The following is a 17,650-nucleotide window of genomic DNA, read 5'->3' as shown; positions in this document are numbered from 1 at the left end:
CTTGTCACTCTGGTCACTCTGTTGTTTCAGTCCTTCACATCTATTGTCATGCATGTTACTGTGACAAAATACCTGATCAAAGCAACTGTCAGTAAGAGCTTGAGGTGGGGTCACACTGAGTCTTTAGTCTGGAATCAGAGAACAGTGATTGTGCCAGGTCTTTCTGTCCTTTTTGTGTAGCCCAGGACTTCAGCCCAGAGAATGGTGCCACTCACTATTAGAGAGGATCTTTACATATTAACTACAGGCACGCCCAGGGGCTAGCTAATCTGTCACAGCATAGCCTGGAAGCTAGCCGATAGGTCAGTGCTTCTCAACCTGTGGGTCACGACTCCAAATGACCATTGGAAAACACAGACACTTATATTATGATTCACAACAGTAGCAAATTAAAGTTCTGAAGTAGCAATGAGAATAATTTTATGGTTGAGAGTCACCACAACATGAGGAGTTTTAAGAGTTGCAACATTGGGTAGGTTGAGAACCAGTGCTCTAGATTATTCCAGAACTTGTCAGGTTGGTAATTAATACTAACCTTCACAGACAGTCAACAACAGACCAAACATATGAACTAAGAAATTCCAGAAGTAGATGAATTTTCATTCCAAGAGGCATGGTTGACTCTTAGTACATGCCTGAACTTGTCTTTTGTGTTATGTATACATACAGTGTATACTACACAACTGTTAGTCTTTTTTGTGGCCACCTTGATCTTCAGTTTTAATATGGCGGTGTTACAGTATTTACTCTGAGTTTATCAGCCACACTCCCACAGTCCAACAGTGGCGGTGGTTGTTATTTTACTCAGCTCTGGGCAATGAAACATGATCCACGAAACTCAACAGAACCCATGTGGAGTTTATTGGGGAAAGGAAACAAAGGGAGTGGTAGGTGTTGGTCAACCAGGAACAGAGATAAAAGGGGAAGGGGAATAGAGATGGAAGGGGGGAGAAGGGGATAAGAACAAGGGGATAAAGGGTAAGGGTGAACAGGTGGGACATGCTCACTTAAAAGGGAAAGCTCGCACATGCCTGCAGAGTCCTTAGGCAGCCATGTAATGTGTAATGCATGATGTAGCCACCCAATACAGGGCCCTTTGAGCTGTCTAAGTATCTGCCTGAATGCCGGTGGGCGCACCCTGCCAGTTGTCAGCATAATGCTAGGATACCAACAGTGTGGTGCTGGCAATCAATTCAGACCCACTGAGGATTGATGCAAGAGAGTGTCTATTTAGTAGGAAGGGAAACGTAGAGGGCTTTTGAGATTGTAACATCTTGTTATAATCGTTCCTTTGTATGATTATGGTTTTTAATCTCTTTCTGTGCCAGTTTACAAATTAACCTCATGATAGGTATGCATGTGAAAGAAAAGCAGGTTTATCCTGGATTCTATTCCACCTGCAGCTTCATTCATCCACTGGGAATCTTGGAATGTATACCCCATCAGTTCCCCGAGGGAGGGGGCCTCTTCTTGCCGAGAGGTTTTTCATGGGCTTGCTGGCCGGGCATGTAGATATTCATGTGTTCCTCACATGTATTTTCCTGAGTGAATCTGTGATGTTGAGAGAATAAAAATGCTTCTACAGTCCAAACTGTGAGTAAATTTGGACGCGTAAAGGCAAATATTTTCAGTTAGTTTAATAATACACTTCTCTTTAATAAAGACAGTCAGGTTTTTAAATGTACGGGTGTCTAGGTGCAGGCTTTTAAAATGATACTTGAACTGTTTTGAGGAAGACATTCAATGGCGATGATTGACTTGCAGCAAGAAAGTAAATGTCAATATCCTGTAAGTCTTTCTTTTCTTGAAACAATAGTCTGAAGAACTACATTAAAAAGCTAATTCTTGAAGTCAAATGGTCCAATTTTTAATTTGTCTCCTAGATTAGGGGAAGATTATCCAATCTGTATATATTTTCATAAAGGGCAAATTAAATGAACACACAGAACCCTTTACATTAAAAATACTTAGATAAAAGTATATTTTAGTTAAGTAAAAATTTCCTTTATTCTCTCTTGATAAGTATTTACTATGTTTAGATTACTTACTATATATTTTAAAATCTGTTTTGCTTTTAGACTTTTCTGTGAAATGCAAGAATAAAATATTTGGAAATTGAAATGGAAAAATTAATGTAAAAAATAGGCAGAATGTCTTATAAAAGTGACCAAAGAGCATCACGATGACTTCTTTTCCCATATTTGGGGCCTGAATACACTTTACTAAGTGATATGTGATTAAACCCCTCTGGAGTACTTTTGGCTGTAGTTTCAAGGCCTGTGGATTTCGAGGACTTGTACAAATTAGCATTTGCTCAGAACACTGAAGTCCCCTCCCCCCCTTTCTGGTCCTCTTCAGAACTTTTAGCGTTTTTTGAAGCTTGATTAGGGCCCTGTTTAATTTGTAATGCAGAAGCTACAACTATCACTAGGGATGACTTCAATCTGTAGAGTGCAAGATTAGAATCATGACTCCATCTCAATTTGAAGATACAGTTTCTGAAATCTCATGAAAAGGAAAGGGGGATAGGAATTGCCTTCAGGAGATGCTTTCTGTTTTGGGTACTGAGTCAATACAAAGGTGAGATACACCCCAATTTGAATTGGTAAAATATGTAAATCCCTGCCGGCTAAACTGTGAGAGATTAATGTCTGAATAGGAGCAGAGAGCGATGCCAACTGTAAAATTATACAGGGCACAGTGATTACCCCATCCGCATAATGGGGTTTGATTTAGAGGCTCTATTTTGGGATCACACATAAAGCACCAAATGCAGAAAGCTGAGCTCTGTCTCGTTTGTCCAGGGCAGTGCCCTAATTTTCTCCATTATTCACTTCCCCTTATGAATGAATGACACATTTTTCTTTATGGAGCTCCGTGCTGTTTCAGTTTAGAGGCAGCAGCCCTTCCAGCCTCCACACTGCTCCTCCTCTTTTGTAGCCTTTGGATAATGCTACTGGATTGCGTGCTATGAAGTTGCATTATCCTCATTGCACCTGTTTAGCTGTTCAATGAGCGAGAGATAGTCTTTCTTGATGTGTCTGAGTCTAGCATTAGAAAGTTGATGGATCTGAGTGTAAAGTGAGGGGCAAGGAGGTGGAGTTCTTTCTGACATGCTTAGGTCTTTGTAATGTGGTAACACCCTTGCCATAAATTTATTGTCATTGCTGGTACACTGTGTGGCTTATCTTCCTGTGGTACAGTTCTGAGAACTTCATCTGAGACACAACCTTGGGATTACATGACCTATTTTATGTCATGGCTTCTCAGACACTTTGTACTTCCGAAATATTTTACTAAGAAATTTTTTGTGACCTCCATGGATATAGGTATGTAAAATAGCCATGGAAGTCAACTGGTTCCTTGTAAACCATAAAGGAGATTATTTTGAAATAATTCCCTGGCAGACACATAATTATATTACTAATTAAATATTAAAACAATTTCACAAAATAATGCAGTAGGTATGTTTATTTATTTGTACAAAGTAGATATATCTTGACTGGATGTGTGACATTGAGGACATAGAGTGAATGGCTTCAACATTTTTCAGTGTTGATTGGTATTTTAATTTTATAATTACCAATGCTGAGAATGCTGTTTTGCACCAACATGTAATACAAAATGGCAGAGATGCATTTAAGGCCATTTTAGCACTTTTTTGAAAATTCTGTCCTTATTACAAGCCAGCAATCCAAACATTAATTTTTAAAGAATAGTTATTCTAGTGCTAATATGATAAATGCTAAGGAATGATCTTAGGTAGGAAATATTGGAAGTTGTGCAGACTATCATATTTCTATGAGAACAGAACACTTTGACTGTACATTACAAACATTACAATCCATTATGTAGGAAAGTCTCTAGTGTGAGTCAAGTTGCTTTAGGCTGTGTCTTTTGGTGTTACACAGAGTGAAGGTGTGTCTAGGGCGAAATGTACATATTGTGTGTTTATAGAACCAAGGTGCAATGAAATCATGCTACACATGGTAGACAGCTATTACATTAAATTTGTGAATTTGAATTAGGTTTTGATCTTTGCACATTCATAAGTTCTTTACTTTGCCACTTTTGGTGAACCCCATATTCAATTACTTGACCTGAAATGAGGTTGCAATCCAGTTTATAAAGCAATGTCTGAGTTGTGAGTGGGTGCTTTATCATGGTGTCTTACCTGTTTGGAGAAGTATGAGATTAATTTAAAAAAAGCTGTATATTTGTATTTTGATGGTTTATAGGTATAATCTTATACTGGCTTTCTTAGGGGATACATTTTATTTTCATGGATATATTTATTTTATTACAAAATAGTTTTGCTGGGTTACTTTATTTACAAGGAACAGGTATCTGGTTTAAGCCCACTAAAGCAAGGAAAAGAATGTATTGATTTGTATTGTGAGTATCTGACACATTGAACCCAGGAGCTGAAGGATGCCAAGGGGCTGTCTTTCCCCATCACAGATTTTCTGTTGTCTAAGAGTTTCAGACTGAGCTTGAGGGATAAGGTTGCATTACCTTTCTAGCAGCCATTTGTGTTTATCTCCTAGAAGAGTCTGTTCAACCAATCTTGAGTTTCTTGTGAACCAATGCTTGTAGACATGGATGTGTGGCACCCTGTCAGCCTATGACATGCACATTTTCCAAAACCCAGGATATAAATGTTGGTGAAGTTTCCCCCTGGGAAGGGAGCAGCCATGTGCTCTTAGCAGAAATAACTCCCACGCTCACAGTTGTACCTAAGATGTGTAACAGCAAGGTCAAGGTTAGATTCAATGTTAATTCGCCATAAAGGATGAATCACTGCAGACACAACAGCTCATCAAGTATTTACATTATTTCCCTTCTTTATCTTCCCCTTTTTCCATAGAAGATACAGAGGACAACACTCCCAGGAGACAGCATTTCTATTTATAGATTTATTTTCTCTATTTCATTTTATTATCTTAGCTTTTATGATCTGTCCTAAAGAGGTCACCCAGGCTGGGCATTTGTCATGTGATTTGAGTCTCTACAAACTGCCAGGAGCCTCCCAGCAGAGACTGATGTTTTATTTCTTCACCTGTTGTGCTGACCCCACATTTATCTGAGCACAGTCAGGGGTGAGTGGCATGAATCAGTGAGTGACAGTTTGACCTGAGCCTGGCTGGCTGTATACGCCCAAGCTCTGAAGAGTGAGGTGGTTGAGGTTGCACAACATAGTACCCTGAAGTTATTTTCTTGCTCCTAATTTTGTCTTGTCTACCTTAAACTATATTTAATTTTTTTATATAAATAAAATGTTCAGGTGGTGCCGTGGAGTCTATTGAGGCCTCAGATCATCTGGGGCTGAGTTCCAGGTGTTTGTGAGCCATGATGTGCACGTTAGAAGCTGAACTTGGGTCCCCTGAAAAAGCAGCAAGCTCAAGACCCTGGGTTCAATCTCCAGCACTACAAAATAATAAGACTTGGGTGGTGTGTGTGTGCACGCACACACACTTGTAAATTCTCTGGCTTGGTGGAGTACTTGCAACTACCCTAAATCACTGAGCCATCTCTTCAGGCCTTGGGCTTTCTTTTTAACTGTTTCTTTTATTTTGCTACCTTGTCAGTTAATCACAGGTCAGCAAAGAGACCTGTTAGCAACCTCTAATCTCCTGTGTGCTGGCACTGAGCTTATAGTTGTGGGATTTGATCCTGTTATAATGGCAGTAGAACTTCTAGGTAGTGTTCTATCTCACCTTCCTGAAAAGGAGCCCACAGTTAGTGTCATTTTAGGAACTCCCTGTGTGTCAGGAGTCAGAATGACAATCTGGATCAATGGCTTCTTGGAGCTCCCGGAGTCTCGCTGCATCATGGTAGAGGAGATTGGCAGCAACAGACCCTCACTTGATACTTGATCTCCCCAGTGTCTCTTCTATTTGTTTTCTTCATCTTTCTGCCCTGGTTTCTTTCTGAGAAGCAGTTCTTTCTCTAGTTTTGTTCTCTTGCTTAGTAACCTCCCTGGTGCCCTCCACACACCTGCACTCCCAGTGGACAGAACTCATCAATTAGGAGCCGCACAGAGGCTTTCAGCTTAACATGGAAACTTCCTTCCTTCTCCCTCTCCTCTCCCCTTCAGTCCCCTCCCCCTCTCCTCCTCTCCTTCCCTCCCTTCCCTTCCTTTGCAGTCCCTTCCCCTCCCATCCTCTCCCCTTCCAGCTCATCTACCTAACACTCTAGGAAATGTAAGGACAAGCCTCTTTTTCTATTTAACACACTACCTAACCTGGTCATTTTGTCTCCTAAAAGATGGCTGCATCCATCAGGTTTCAACTAGAGACTCAGAACTAGTAGGATACATAGATCCTCCACAGAGGAATTCATGTCTGCAGTCGTGGGAGCTGGCTAGGAAAGCCAGAAGTTGAGGCTGTAAGGCAGGCTGTCGGGAAGGATAAGCTAGGACTCTCAGATTTGGAGCTAGTCCACAGTAGACATATTTTTCCTCATGAGGGAAGCCTGAACTCAACTCTTAAAAGTCCTTTATTAGATAATCCCACCTGGAGTATCTAGAACAGTCTCCTTTACCTCAAGCCTTCAGTCTCATCTGCAAAACACCCTCATAGCAACACCCAGGTGAATGTCAGGTTCAATAACTGGGTACTGTGGTGGACAGTGGGTATGTATATCTGCCCACCAGAGCCCCATTTGAAGACTCTTGAAATACATACTTTGATATGGTATGAATTCCCAAACCTCTGCACCTCTATATGAGCTATGAAGTAGTTAAAGAACTGTTTGGGAAAGTTTATTCTTAAATGAATATACATACATACATGTATATATTCATATTCACATATATGCATATATATGAATATATGTCCAGGAAGAACAACTAGGATAAGGTAGCAAGAAGGTAAGTTTATGAACTCTGATTTAGAGGTCATAGCTTTAGATCTGTGGTTTGCATTTTCCTTTCAACACATTAGTTTCCCTGCCTTCCAGAATGTTCCTCGGATCTCTGTGATTATTGAGGCACCATCTTAGGCCCCTCATGGAGTTAAACAGCTTGTGCATCTGTGGTTGTTATGTTCTTGGGAAAGACTCAGATAAACAAAACACCTACAAGATCATATAGTGGTGATAAGGTGTAGTGAATGGTAAGAGTAATAAAGTAAGGGGAGGGAGAGACAGTGCTGGGTGTATGTGTGCAAAGCTACTACATAATATGCAGGCTGCAGTGCAAAATGCAAATTCAGTGTCTCCCAATCAGAGTACAGAAAAACAAAGCTTTCTGCTTGGCTCATGAATCTCTCTCTGGAACATCCCAGTGATTTCTTACCATTACTTACTATTTACTTCTGCTCTAAGGAAAGAAAAAAAAAACAAAAACAAAACAAAACAAAACAAAACAAAACGGAGGCTTTAGATGACTGCCCTGAGCTTCTGTGGTACCCATCTTCAGTGTAAAGGTAGGGGTAGAGTAACAGCCTGTGCAGTTGGAATTTCCCAGTTGAGCCTGTGGCTTGCTTTTGTTCAAAGAGTGAAGGTGCTGCATGACACTGTCCTGCTCGCTTGAGTTTTATTTCTTGGTATGTGCACATCAGGCTTCACCTTGGGCCAGGCGATGAGCAGGGAAGGACCACAGGGGACAGTAACTGTGATTGCTCCACCTCTCCCTCCTGTGTTTTTATTTCAGTGTAGGTTGTTGCCAGATACAATGAAGGGGTGCTAAAGAAAGAAGAGGGCCCCTGATCCCTTGTGTTTCTAGAATACAGTTGACTTTGCACTTGGGCTCCCTGTGTCCCTGCTTCCCCAGTCACAGGCTTAACATCTTGTCTTATATTCACGTTGACTCTTGATACATTCAAGAGTATCTGGTCCCATCAGAATTCTTAGCCATGGCTCATCACTTATATAAGTGGGAAGTGATGATTGAGGAGGTCCATGTTGTCATTGTCTCCTGAATGACCATGTTCACTTGCAAAACACAAATCCAAAGTTACAGTTATCAAGAATCTTGAAACAGGAGTGCTAAGCCAAGCAAGAACTCCTCTCTTGAGCATGGTGTTCTATGTGTTGCACAGGTTGCATGCTCATGAAGTTAGTGGTGTGTGTGTGTGTGTGTGTGTGTGTGTGTGTATACTTTTAGATGGTCCTGGTGGTAAGGATAGGGGACAAAGGCATTTATGAAAGTGAAGAAGCCAGCCTTGGATAGAAGCTGCATGTTTTGAAGTTCCAGAATATGTGTGTCTTTGGTGTGTTCTCAAACACTAAGGAGGCCACAGTGGCTAGAACCATAATTAAAAGCATTAGGTTGAGAGATAAAACCAGGGGGATAGTGGATCTCTGAATTATGAATAACTTCAGCAGGTAAAGTAAGAGCTTTGGGTTTTTTCTATAATGAGATGGGGATACTTGGGAGAGTTTTAGTAAAGGCGTGACATATTGTACTATAGCTGGAGTTTAGACAAATCCCCTTGGCTTCCGCGTGGTGATACTCTATATCCGGAGCATGTCAGAGGTGAAGGAAATAGTTGGATGCTGTTTCAATAGTCTAAATGAAGATAATACCTGAGGCTGGGTGGCATAATGTCCTGGTTAGTTTCTATTGCCAATTTGACAGGATCTAAAGTCACCTGGGAAGAGGAAACCTCCACTGAGGAAGTACCTCAACCATATTGGTCTGTGGCCACATCTGTGAGGAAAGGTTTTGATTAATGAATGATGTGGGAGTCCCTGCATACTGTGGGTGGTCCCTTCCCCAGGTAGCTGGATGTGAACAAGGCAGTGAGCCAGTAAGCAATATTCCTCCATGGTTACTGCCTCTGGATTCCTGTTTTGAGTTCCTGTCCTGACTTTCCTGAGTGATGACTGTGACCTGGAGGCAGAAATAAACCCTTTCCTCCCGAAGTTGTTTTTAGCCAAAGCATTTTTTTTTTCACAGCAACAGAAAGGAAATTAGAATGCACAGATAGAAACAGTCAAACCCCAGTCACATTTGAAGCAGTTTTCAAAACTGATGCATTGGGCTGCCTATGCAAAGCGTATGTCCCTGGAATCCTAGCTGGAGACAACAGAGAAGAATAGCCTGCTAAGTAGAAAATTTCCCAAAGTCCTACAGCCAGTTCAGGAAAGAGTTGGGCAGGGTAGGGAAAAGAAGTCTCATGAGCTTTGTTCTATTGAGCCTCTATATTGTCCTTCCATGATCATCCTTCCTGGTGATGCTGAATCTACACAGATCTTGTCTCTAAGAATCAATACCCATGATACCTTGGAAAAGCTTCTCAGATAATTAAGTCTTGGGTGATATAAACTTGCGTCTTCATGTCTCTGCTGAGGACTGGCTATTCTGCACAGCCTCATTTTAGTTCAATCTTTGTAGGATTTTGACCTCTCCATTGAATAAATATCTCTTGGCCTTTCTTACTACAACAGAATATTAAGACAAAAATTTGCTACTACTGAGTTTATGCCCAACTGAATCAAGATATGTATCCAAGTGATGTAACTCTCTTGGTTTGTTTCTCTGTGTTTTCAGCACTTCCAGACCATGCTGAAGTCTAAATTGAATGTCCTAACCCTGAAAAAGGAACCTATACCAGCAGTCATCTTCCATGAGCCGGAAGCCATTGAACTATGTACCACCACACCACTGATGAAGACAAGGACTCATAGTGGCTGCAAGGTACAGGACATGGGGCCAACAGTGCTTCTTTTGGTGGGCCAGACACTAGCACGTATGACATGAGGATATTCCTCAGTGGTGTTCATGTTTCAAGAATGAAAATATTACATGACTTACAATAAGCTTACAAGCTTATTGAGTGATGTTAGTTTGAACTCACATCCTGATTTTTTTCTCTCTGAACAATAAAACATATTTCATCATTTGGGGTGGTATACATCAACCATAAAGGTTTTAGTATGTATGCATAAAATAGTATTCTTATTGTTATTTCAGTGACATTGCATGGAACTTTAAGTTTCAAAGTTTCATAAAGGAAGTCTTACTTTTTAAGAATTATGTTCCATGTATGTGTGGCGTGTGTGTGTCTGTGTGTGTGTGTGTGTGTATGCTGGTGCTCATAGAAACTGGGAGAACATCGACAGATTCCTTAGAGCTGGTGTTTCAGGCACTTATGAGCTGCTGGTTATGGCCCTGGGCTCTGAACTCCAGTCTTCTGCAAGAGCTGCAAGTGCTCTTGAGCATTAATCCATTTCTTCTCTCCACAGGGAGTTTTGTCTTTCATGGTAGTTCTACTTTTGTATTTACAATCTGAGTAAAACATATCATAAAGAATGAAAATACTCAACCCCTAACCAAAGCAAAACAACACTTGAAACTTCCAAGTCTCTTTGGGGGTTATTTTGCATTTTTCTTTGCTTCTGCTCTCAAACTTTATACTACTATTCATGCCTCAGAATCTGTAACAAACAAAAGCACTTCTCCATTCATGCAAACTACAATGCTGACATGGAAATAAAACTACAAAATGCCCAATTTTGATATACTTTTTAGATTTTTTTCTTGTATCCTATTTTTTGGGGGGGGGTTGAGTTAGTAAATATAGAAATAAGTTAGAGTTAACAAAGAAAATATTTTTTGTGCATATTTACTATCAGGGGCTTGTTTTGGATGGAGAAAATGCCCATTTACTTATGATTTTTAAAAAAACCTCTTGGACCCACCCGTCTCCTCATTTTTTGTTTTGGAGAAGCGGTCCTGCATAGCTGTGGTCAGGTTGGAACCTGCAACAATCTGGGGTAACAGTAATCACACAAACCCTCTCTCTCTCTTATACACAGACACACACACACACACATCCTTTCATGCAATACATACCTACTGCATGGTCAGTGTCTGCCAGACTCTGGGCAGAATGTGGACAAGACCCACAACATCTTTATGGAATTTTAATTGCTGGTTGTGAGTCAAGGGAGGAAAAATTGCATGTACAAGTCATTGACTGATCAGAGCCAGTTTGTAAAGTGCTTCTGGGAGCTGAGGCTTCAAAGTGAATGTGGACTTGCTGTCACTTTGAAGGGAAGGAAATGAGCCAGTGTGCTTGGGAGGCTGAGAGAGTTTTGAGTGGTGGGGTCAAGCTAAGCAGAGTTTTATGGTCATGCCAAGGAGTTTTGATATTGTTCTCATTATAATGAGGATTTAGGTAAATAAGTTAAGGCTCCATTTTTAAAAGGGTAACTTTGATAAGGTAATTCTCCCTTCCAAGAGTAGTTGACTAGAGGGAGAAAATTATGAAATGGCCTTGGATCCACAATGAAATTTGATTGGATGGAGAAGATGTATTAAATGGCCTTGGGTCTACCATGTGCAATACTACTGGAGAAGAGTCAAGGAGCTAGAAAAATACTGATGACATTTGGAAAGTGACTAGAAATCAAGCTTGTGTATAGCATTTAGTACTGTGCTCACATCATTGTGAATTCTGTTCCTATAAGAGTAGATGGTGCCTTGAATCAAGATGAAGCGATTAGGGACAAATGTAAGGAGGACATCTTAGTTTGATGGAATCTACAGTGTGCACTTAAAATGCAAGAGTTAAATAAATGTTACAGAATGAAAGTGATATAGTGGCACACTCTTTCAATCCCATCACTTGGGAGGCAAAAGCAGGTGGGTCTCTCAGAGTTTGATGTCAGCCGGTCTTCATGATGAGTTCCAGGATAGCTAGAGCAACATAGTGAGACCCTGGATTGAAAACAAAACAGAAGAAGTCATAGCAACCTCATTCACACAAGAAAGTGTGTGGGGGCAGGGGGAGGGAGAGACAAGGGGGAGGAGAGGTGGGGCATTTTCTAGGGGAATAAGGGAATAAAAATGTAAAACATTCATTTTCCTGGAGAGTGTATAACGTTCAATACTCATCTTTTTCCCCCATGTATATGTACTGCCCTAAAGCTGTGCTCATTAGTTTACTTCTAAAAGGATATTGGGGATCTGAGGTTCTGGGGACCTGGGAGGATGAGGAGATGAGGAGGTGAGGAGATAGGGAGATGGTTCTGTGGTTCAAGAGCACTTATTGTTTTTTGCATGGAGCAGAGTTAATTTTTCAGCACCCATTTCAGGTGGCTAACAACCACCTGTAACTCCAGCTCTAGAGGAGTGTTTTTCAACCTGTAGGTCGTGACCCCTCTGGGGAGCTGAATGACACTTTCACAGGGGTCACATAGCATATCAGACATCCTACATAGCAGATATTTTACATTGTTATTCATGATAGTAGCAAGTTACAGCTATGAAATAGCAACGAAAATAATTTTATGTTGAGGGGGTCACCCCAGTGTGAGGAACTGTATTAAAGGGTCACCACACGAGGAAGGCTGAGAACCACTGCTCTGGGGGATCTGACACCCTCTCCGGGCATCCACAGATACTTCACTCACAGAGGCAATGCATATACACATATACACATAACTAATTTTTAAAAAGAGATTGGGAAGAAGAAGATTTCAGGTGAGGATATTACAGGGGGGCTAACAGTGTTAGTGTGTGTAGTCAGCTGGATGAAAGGGACTCAGCTGTGATTTCAGCTGAACTCAGGGAAGAGATTCTATAGCCAGGTGAAAACCATCCCATTAGACCCACGGAAGAACCACACGAAGTCTGCATCCCTAGACTTGGTGGAAATTCAAGGCTCAGATATTGGCACTCTTGGAATCAGGGGTCAGGGCCAACAGCTCTGCAGGTCCCTGAGCATGCCCATTTCATCTGACCTTTCTATCTTTCGGAAGAAAGCCCTCAACATGTGATTCTCCAACTGAATGATATTGACTTAATACCCCAAATTTTAACTGTCGATATCCTGGAATTGCCCCCTCCCCTTTTCAAGAACAATGCCATGCTTGTTTTCAAAGTCATATTCTTTTGTTTATTTTTTTAAAAGTTAGCTCTCGGAAATTCTGATATTTCTGTTTAAAAATCCCCAAACTTCCCCCTTCTTATCCCTCCCCCACCCCGTCATCTTTAAGAACGGAGTCCAGTGTTTCCTCTGTGCTCCTTGTCAGTGAGTAACTCCGCTCACAAGATGCCAGCTGCAGAAGGAACTCTCTCTCCGACTCAACAGTCCCAGGAATAATGAGCATAATGTGACGCCAGCCCAGCTGCAGGGCCAGGGTTTGGGACCCTCTGCCCTCACACAGAACTGCTTCTTTTTTCCTAATAGCTCCCGAGATGTACTTGCATAACTTTGGGAAGGGAAAGAGGCAGGAAGAATCAGAGGGGAGGGGAGTTGAGAATGGGTGAAGGTTAGCATCACTGAGTCCCTTGCTCATCTCAGATGTCCTGAGTCCCCCTGATCTGTATTCTCAGAGAGCCCTGGAGAGATCGCCCTGCCAGGCTATTCATGTTTGGGGCAGCTGGGTCTTTGTGTGTTTTCTATTGCTGCCATTTCTTTTTCTTTAGTGAATTTTTTTTTAAAACCAGACAGCCCATTGCATCCCCTTAGGACTGTCACCAGACAGTCTATTGCAGCCCTTTAGGACCATCACCAGACAACCCATTGCAGCCCCTTAGGACTGTCACCTGACAGCCCATTGCAGCCCCTTAGGACTGTCACCAGACAGACTGTTGCATCCCTTAGGATTGTCAGTCATTGGAGATGCTTTGAGCATCATAGGCCATGTGTGACTTTGCAGCCAGGTGACTGTTTGTTGCACCTCCCTCTTATATCATGTGATTCTGGGTGTCTTCACCTTCTCACACACATTTATTGAATCAGCACACACTGGAAGTTTACTGTATGTGGGAGTCAGAGTGAAAGGGATCATTGGAAACGCAGTGCGCAAGCAAGCAGAGGGCATAGGAGTGCCCTTACTAGTTACTCTCAGGTACTTTTTTTTTTTTATTTATTTATTTATTTATTTATTTATTTATTTATTTATTTGTAAATGGTCTTCTCAATCCTCAGAGTGGGGTTACTAGAGAAGACACGTACATAAGTCAGGGGGCAACTTCTTGGGAGTTGGTTCTCTCCTTGTACCATATGGGTCCCGGAGATGGAAACTGGCTTGTATCAGTCTTGGCACCAGGTGTGATTACCTGCTGACCCATTTCGATTGGGATCACAGGGACTTTTAAAAACGTGTATGCATATCAGAATTCTGACTCCTTCCTCCTGGGAACTGAGCTTTAATGACAGAGGGCAGGAGTTTGCACTCCAATGAGATTTACCTGGAAGTGGGCTGTTTGGTGCTTGAGAACTTGACCTACAGAGGGCTGTGACAGGACAGAGGTAATATAAATGTAGGTAACCTGAGCACTGACTGACTGGCACCTTAGGGTCTGAATGGATTTGACAAAGCAGACCAAGATATCTAAGGGGGAAGGGCTCTGCAGTTTCTGCACAGACTTATGCTCTCTGTGTCTTATGCTCAAGGGGGCGCTGTCCTACTTTGCACAGACTCACTTCCAGGTCCACTCCCCTCAGTTTTGAAAACTGGAATAAAATAGAGATTATGTTCCTAAGCTAATGATGATGATGAGCAGTGACAAAAATACTAATACAGGGATTGTGGTCCTGGAAAGCAGCCTTTGTTTAGCACATTTAGTGTGCTATGCACCTTTCCTGGTACAGAATGGGTTCACCCTCTTGACAACTCAGTGAGTTAAAGACCATGTATGTGCACCCCCATATCACAGATGAGCTAGTTGGGGCAAGAAGGCATTCCTTATCCTGTCTTTGCACACAGTGAGTAGTTGACAGAATCCAGGTTTGTCCCAGTCTCGGTAGTAATGGATTCTGGTACTTCTTCATAAGCAGACTAGTGACCATGGCCCTTCATGGGTCTCTTTTAAAATGGCTTGACTGTTTGTACCATCAAATTGGAGGTCACTTCTTTTATACATAGTTAAGTTTCTATACTGCTTTGGGGTCAGAGCCAGGGGGAATGTCTATTATGGATACTTTTTCACTCTCTATTTTTACTATTATAATTTTAATTATAAGATTTTATTGGATACTAGTGCAATGATCAAATAATAGTATTTAACATTACAATTCACAGAAATGTAAAATGTTATTAATACAAGAATTGCTCAATAATATGCAATACCATGTAGAGTTCAATAATCACATATGATATGTACTGGTCAGATCATGCTACTTAATGCTTTCACCTTTTTATCATTACTGTGTGTTTAGAGCCTTTTGAGTCCTTTCTAATATTTATCTGTGATGTGATGTGTTTAATAGGTTACTCTGAACTGTAGCCATCCCACTGTTCTCTGAACACCAGAGTTTATTACTCCTGACTGTCTGGGTAACTGCTTTCCAACATTCATTATCTCATCTCATCACACACACACACACACACACACACACACACACACACACACACACACACACACACACACGAGAGACAGAGAGAGAGAGAGAGAGCGAGAGAGAGAGAGAGAGCCACCTTTGGGAATCCATGCATTGCCATGGATTCATTATGTTTCAACAATCATGTAAGACATGGTGTTAGTTTCCCATTGATGTGACAAAATATTTGATATTGACAATGTGGCAGGAAGAGAGAATGGTTTTGCTTCATGGTGTCAGACCATATTGCCTGTCTATGTTGCTTTGGGATTGTGGCAAAGCTGAACATCATGACAGAAAAAGCATGACGGGATGCGAGGTGAAAGAGGGGAAGGAGGAGGCAGAGAAGGGATCACAATTCCAGCACTCCCCAGGAGCATGCATGCCCTCTTCTTCCTATCTCCTCCAACAATAGCTTATACATTAATCCTTTTACCACCTCCTGATAATGTCCTCACTTGGGACCACACCTTAACACATGATCACGGGGTGCCATTTAGAGTCTTAACCACAGGGCTGGAAGGTACCTCAGTTGGTAAAGTGCATGCTGAGCAAGTTTGAATTTGGATACTCAGCACACATGTAAACAAATGTCTGGGCATGGTTGTACTTGCCCATAACCCCAGCACCGAGAGGGTGAAGGATAGCTGCAGAAAAATATGGGTCCTTGAAGCTCATTGACCATCCAGCCTGCCTGAATCATTGAGCTTCAGTAAGAAACCCTGTCTCAAAAATTGAAGATGAAAAACAATTGAGGAAAGATACTTGATGTTGACCTCTGGCCTTCATATCTTTGTCTACACCTGTACCTGCATGGATATGCGTGCGCACACACACACACACACACATACACACACTAGTGAATCCATCAGACTAGTGTCACAGACACAAAACACACAGAAAAAAAACCTTAAAATTCTAAACCATATTGATAGAGAACATGTATTTTCATCTTTCTGTTTCTTATTTTACTTAATATAATATCTCCAATTTCATACATTTTGCTTCAAAAGATAACATTTCACTGTTTATGGCTGAAAAACATTCCATCTTCTCTATCTGCTGTATTTTAGTTACCAGTATGTCCCCTGTTGGGCAGCTAGGTTGACCCCTTATCTTAGCTGTTACTGGGACTGGTGCAACAACAATACGAGTGTGCGGACCCCTTGCTAAGCTGTTGATATCATTTTCCTTGTATCCATATTCAGGAGTGGCATGGCTGCCTCATAAGGGAAGGAAGGGTGTGTTTCTTGAGGACCTTTCATAAGGTTCTCCATAACGGCTTTACTATTCCATGTCTCTGCTCACAGTGTGGAGAGTCATCTTCCCTCCACATCCTTGCCAGCATCCTTTGTTTTTAGATCAAAACCATTCTAGCGGATGCGAGGGCCCATCTCATTGCAGTTTGGACTTATGTCTCTAGTTTTTCAGCTGCAGATATAGTTGGTCAGAGTTGTTCACCATGTATGTCACTTGCTTCCATGGAGACTTATTTATTTATACCCCCACCCCATTGTAAAGTTGGATTCTTTGAGGTTTATTTGTTAATTGCATTCTTAGGTTCCTTAGGTGTCTGCTCTGCATACCAACTCCCCCCACCATTTTGTTTTTGTTTTTCAAGGCAGGGTTTCTCTGTGGCTTTGGAGGCTGTCCTGAAACTAGCTCTTGTAGACCAGACTGGTCTCGAACTCACAGAGATCCACCTGCTTCTGCCTCCTGAGTGCTGGGGATACCAACCCTTTATAATGAATGTTTTGAAACATTTTTTTTTCTCATTCTGTAGACTGTCTCTCTATTGTTGGTTTTCTGTGCTATGCTAAGTAAGAACCCAAAGACATAGGAAAAGCAAATAGTTTTATCAGTGTTATCTGATGGCCATGCTTACCTAAGGGTACAAAGCTCAGGAACGGACCTTATTTAATTGGCATAGAATTTTATCTTTTCTTACAAAAGTCACATGGCAGCTCAAAACTGTCTGGCTCTAGTTCCAGGGGATCTGACACCCTCACACAGACATGCATTCAGTCAAAACACCAACGCACATAAAATAAAAATAAATTTAAAAGATTTAAAAACCAGAAAGCAAGGCAGCAGTGTGCTATGTATCATCTGGCTTTACTCAAAACATACCAGTAATTCAGATTCTTAAATAAGAAAAGAAAAGGCATAAAAGGCAATATGCTTTAAAAATGTATCATATATAACATGAAGTACTATATGTGTAACATAGACTTTACTAGGGAAATTTGTACACATATGTATGCACACATATGCTCAGCATGGCCAGAGAGTTCCTGTATAGCTTCATGGGTGCTGTTTGTAAAGCTCATTCCACAGAGCTTTTCCAGGGCACTCACAAGTGTGAACTA

At 41.4% G+C, this 17,650-nt stretch overlaps 1 protein-coding gene across 2 annotated transcripts in view; it reads left to right on the top strand.

Annotated features, from left to right (window-relative positions):
- The window catches only part of Pid1 (phosphotyrosine interaction domain containing 1), a 216,298-nt gene that overhangs the window by 97,683 nt on the left and 100,965 nt on the right, over nucleotides 1–17,650 (top strand). For both annotated transcript variants that reach the window (XM_051190604.1, XM_051190605.1), the window contains exon 2: nucleotides 9,497–9,643. In XM_051190604.1, coding sequence (XP_051046561.1) covers nucleotides 9,497–9,643 — 147 coding nt within the window. The remainder of the gene's footprint in view (nucleotides 1–9,496; nucleotides 9,644–17,650) is intronic.

The sequence above is a fragment of the Phodopus roborovskii genome, unplaced genomic scaffold (genome assembly GCF_943737965.1).
Source record: "Phodopus roborovskii unplaced genomic scaffold, PHOROB, whole genome shotgun sequence".
NCBI lineage: Eukaryota > Metazoa > Chordata > Mammalia > Rodentia > Cricetidae > Phodopus > Phodopus roborovskii.
Note: the sequence above shows the minus strand (reverse complement) of the source record. Positions and strands in the feature narration are given on the sequence as shown.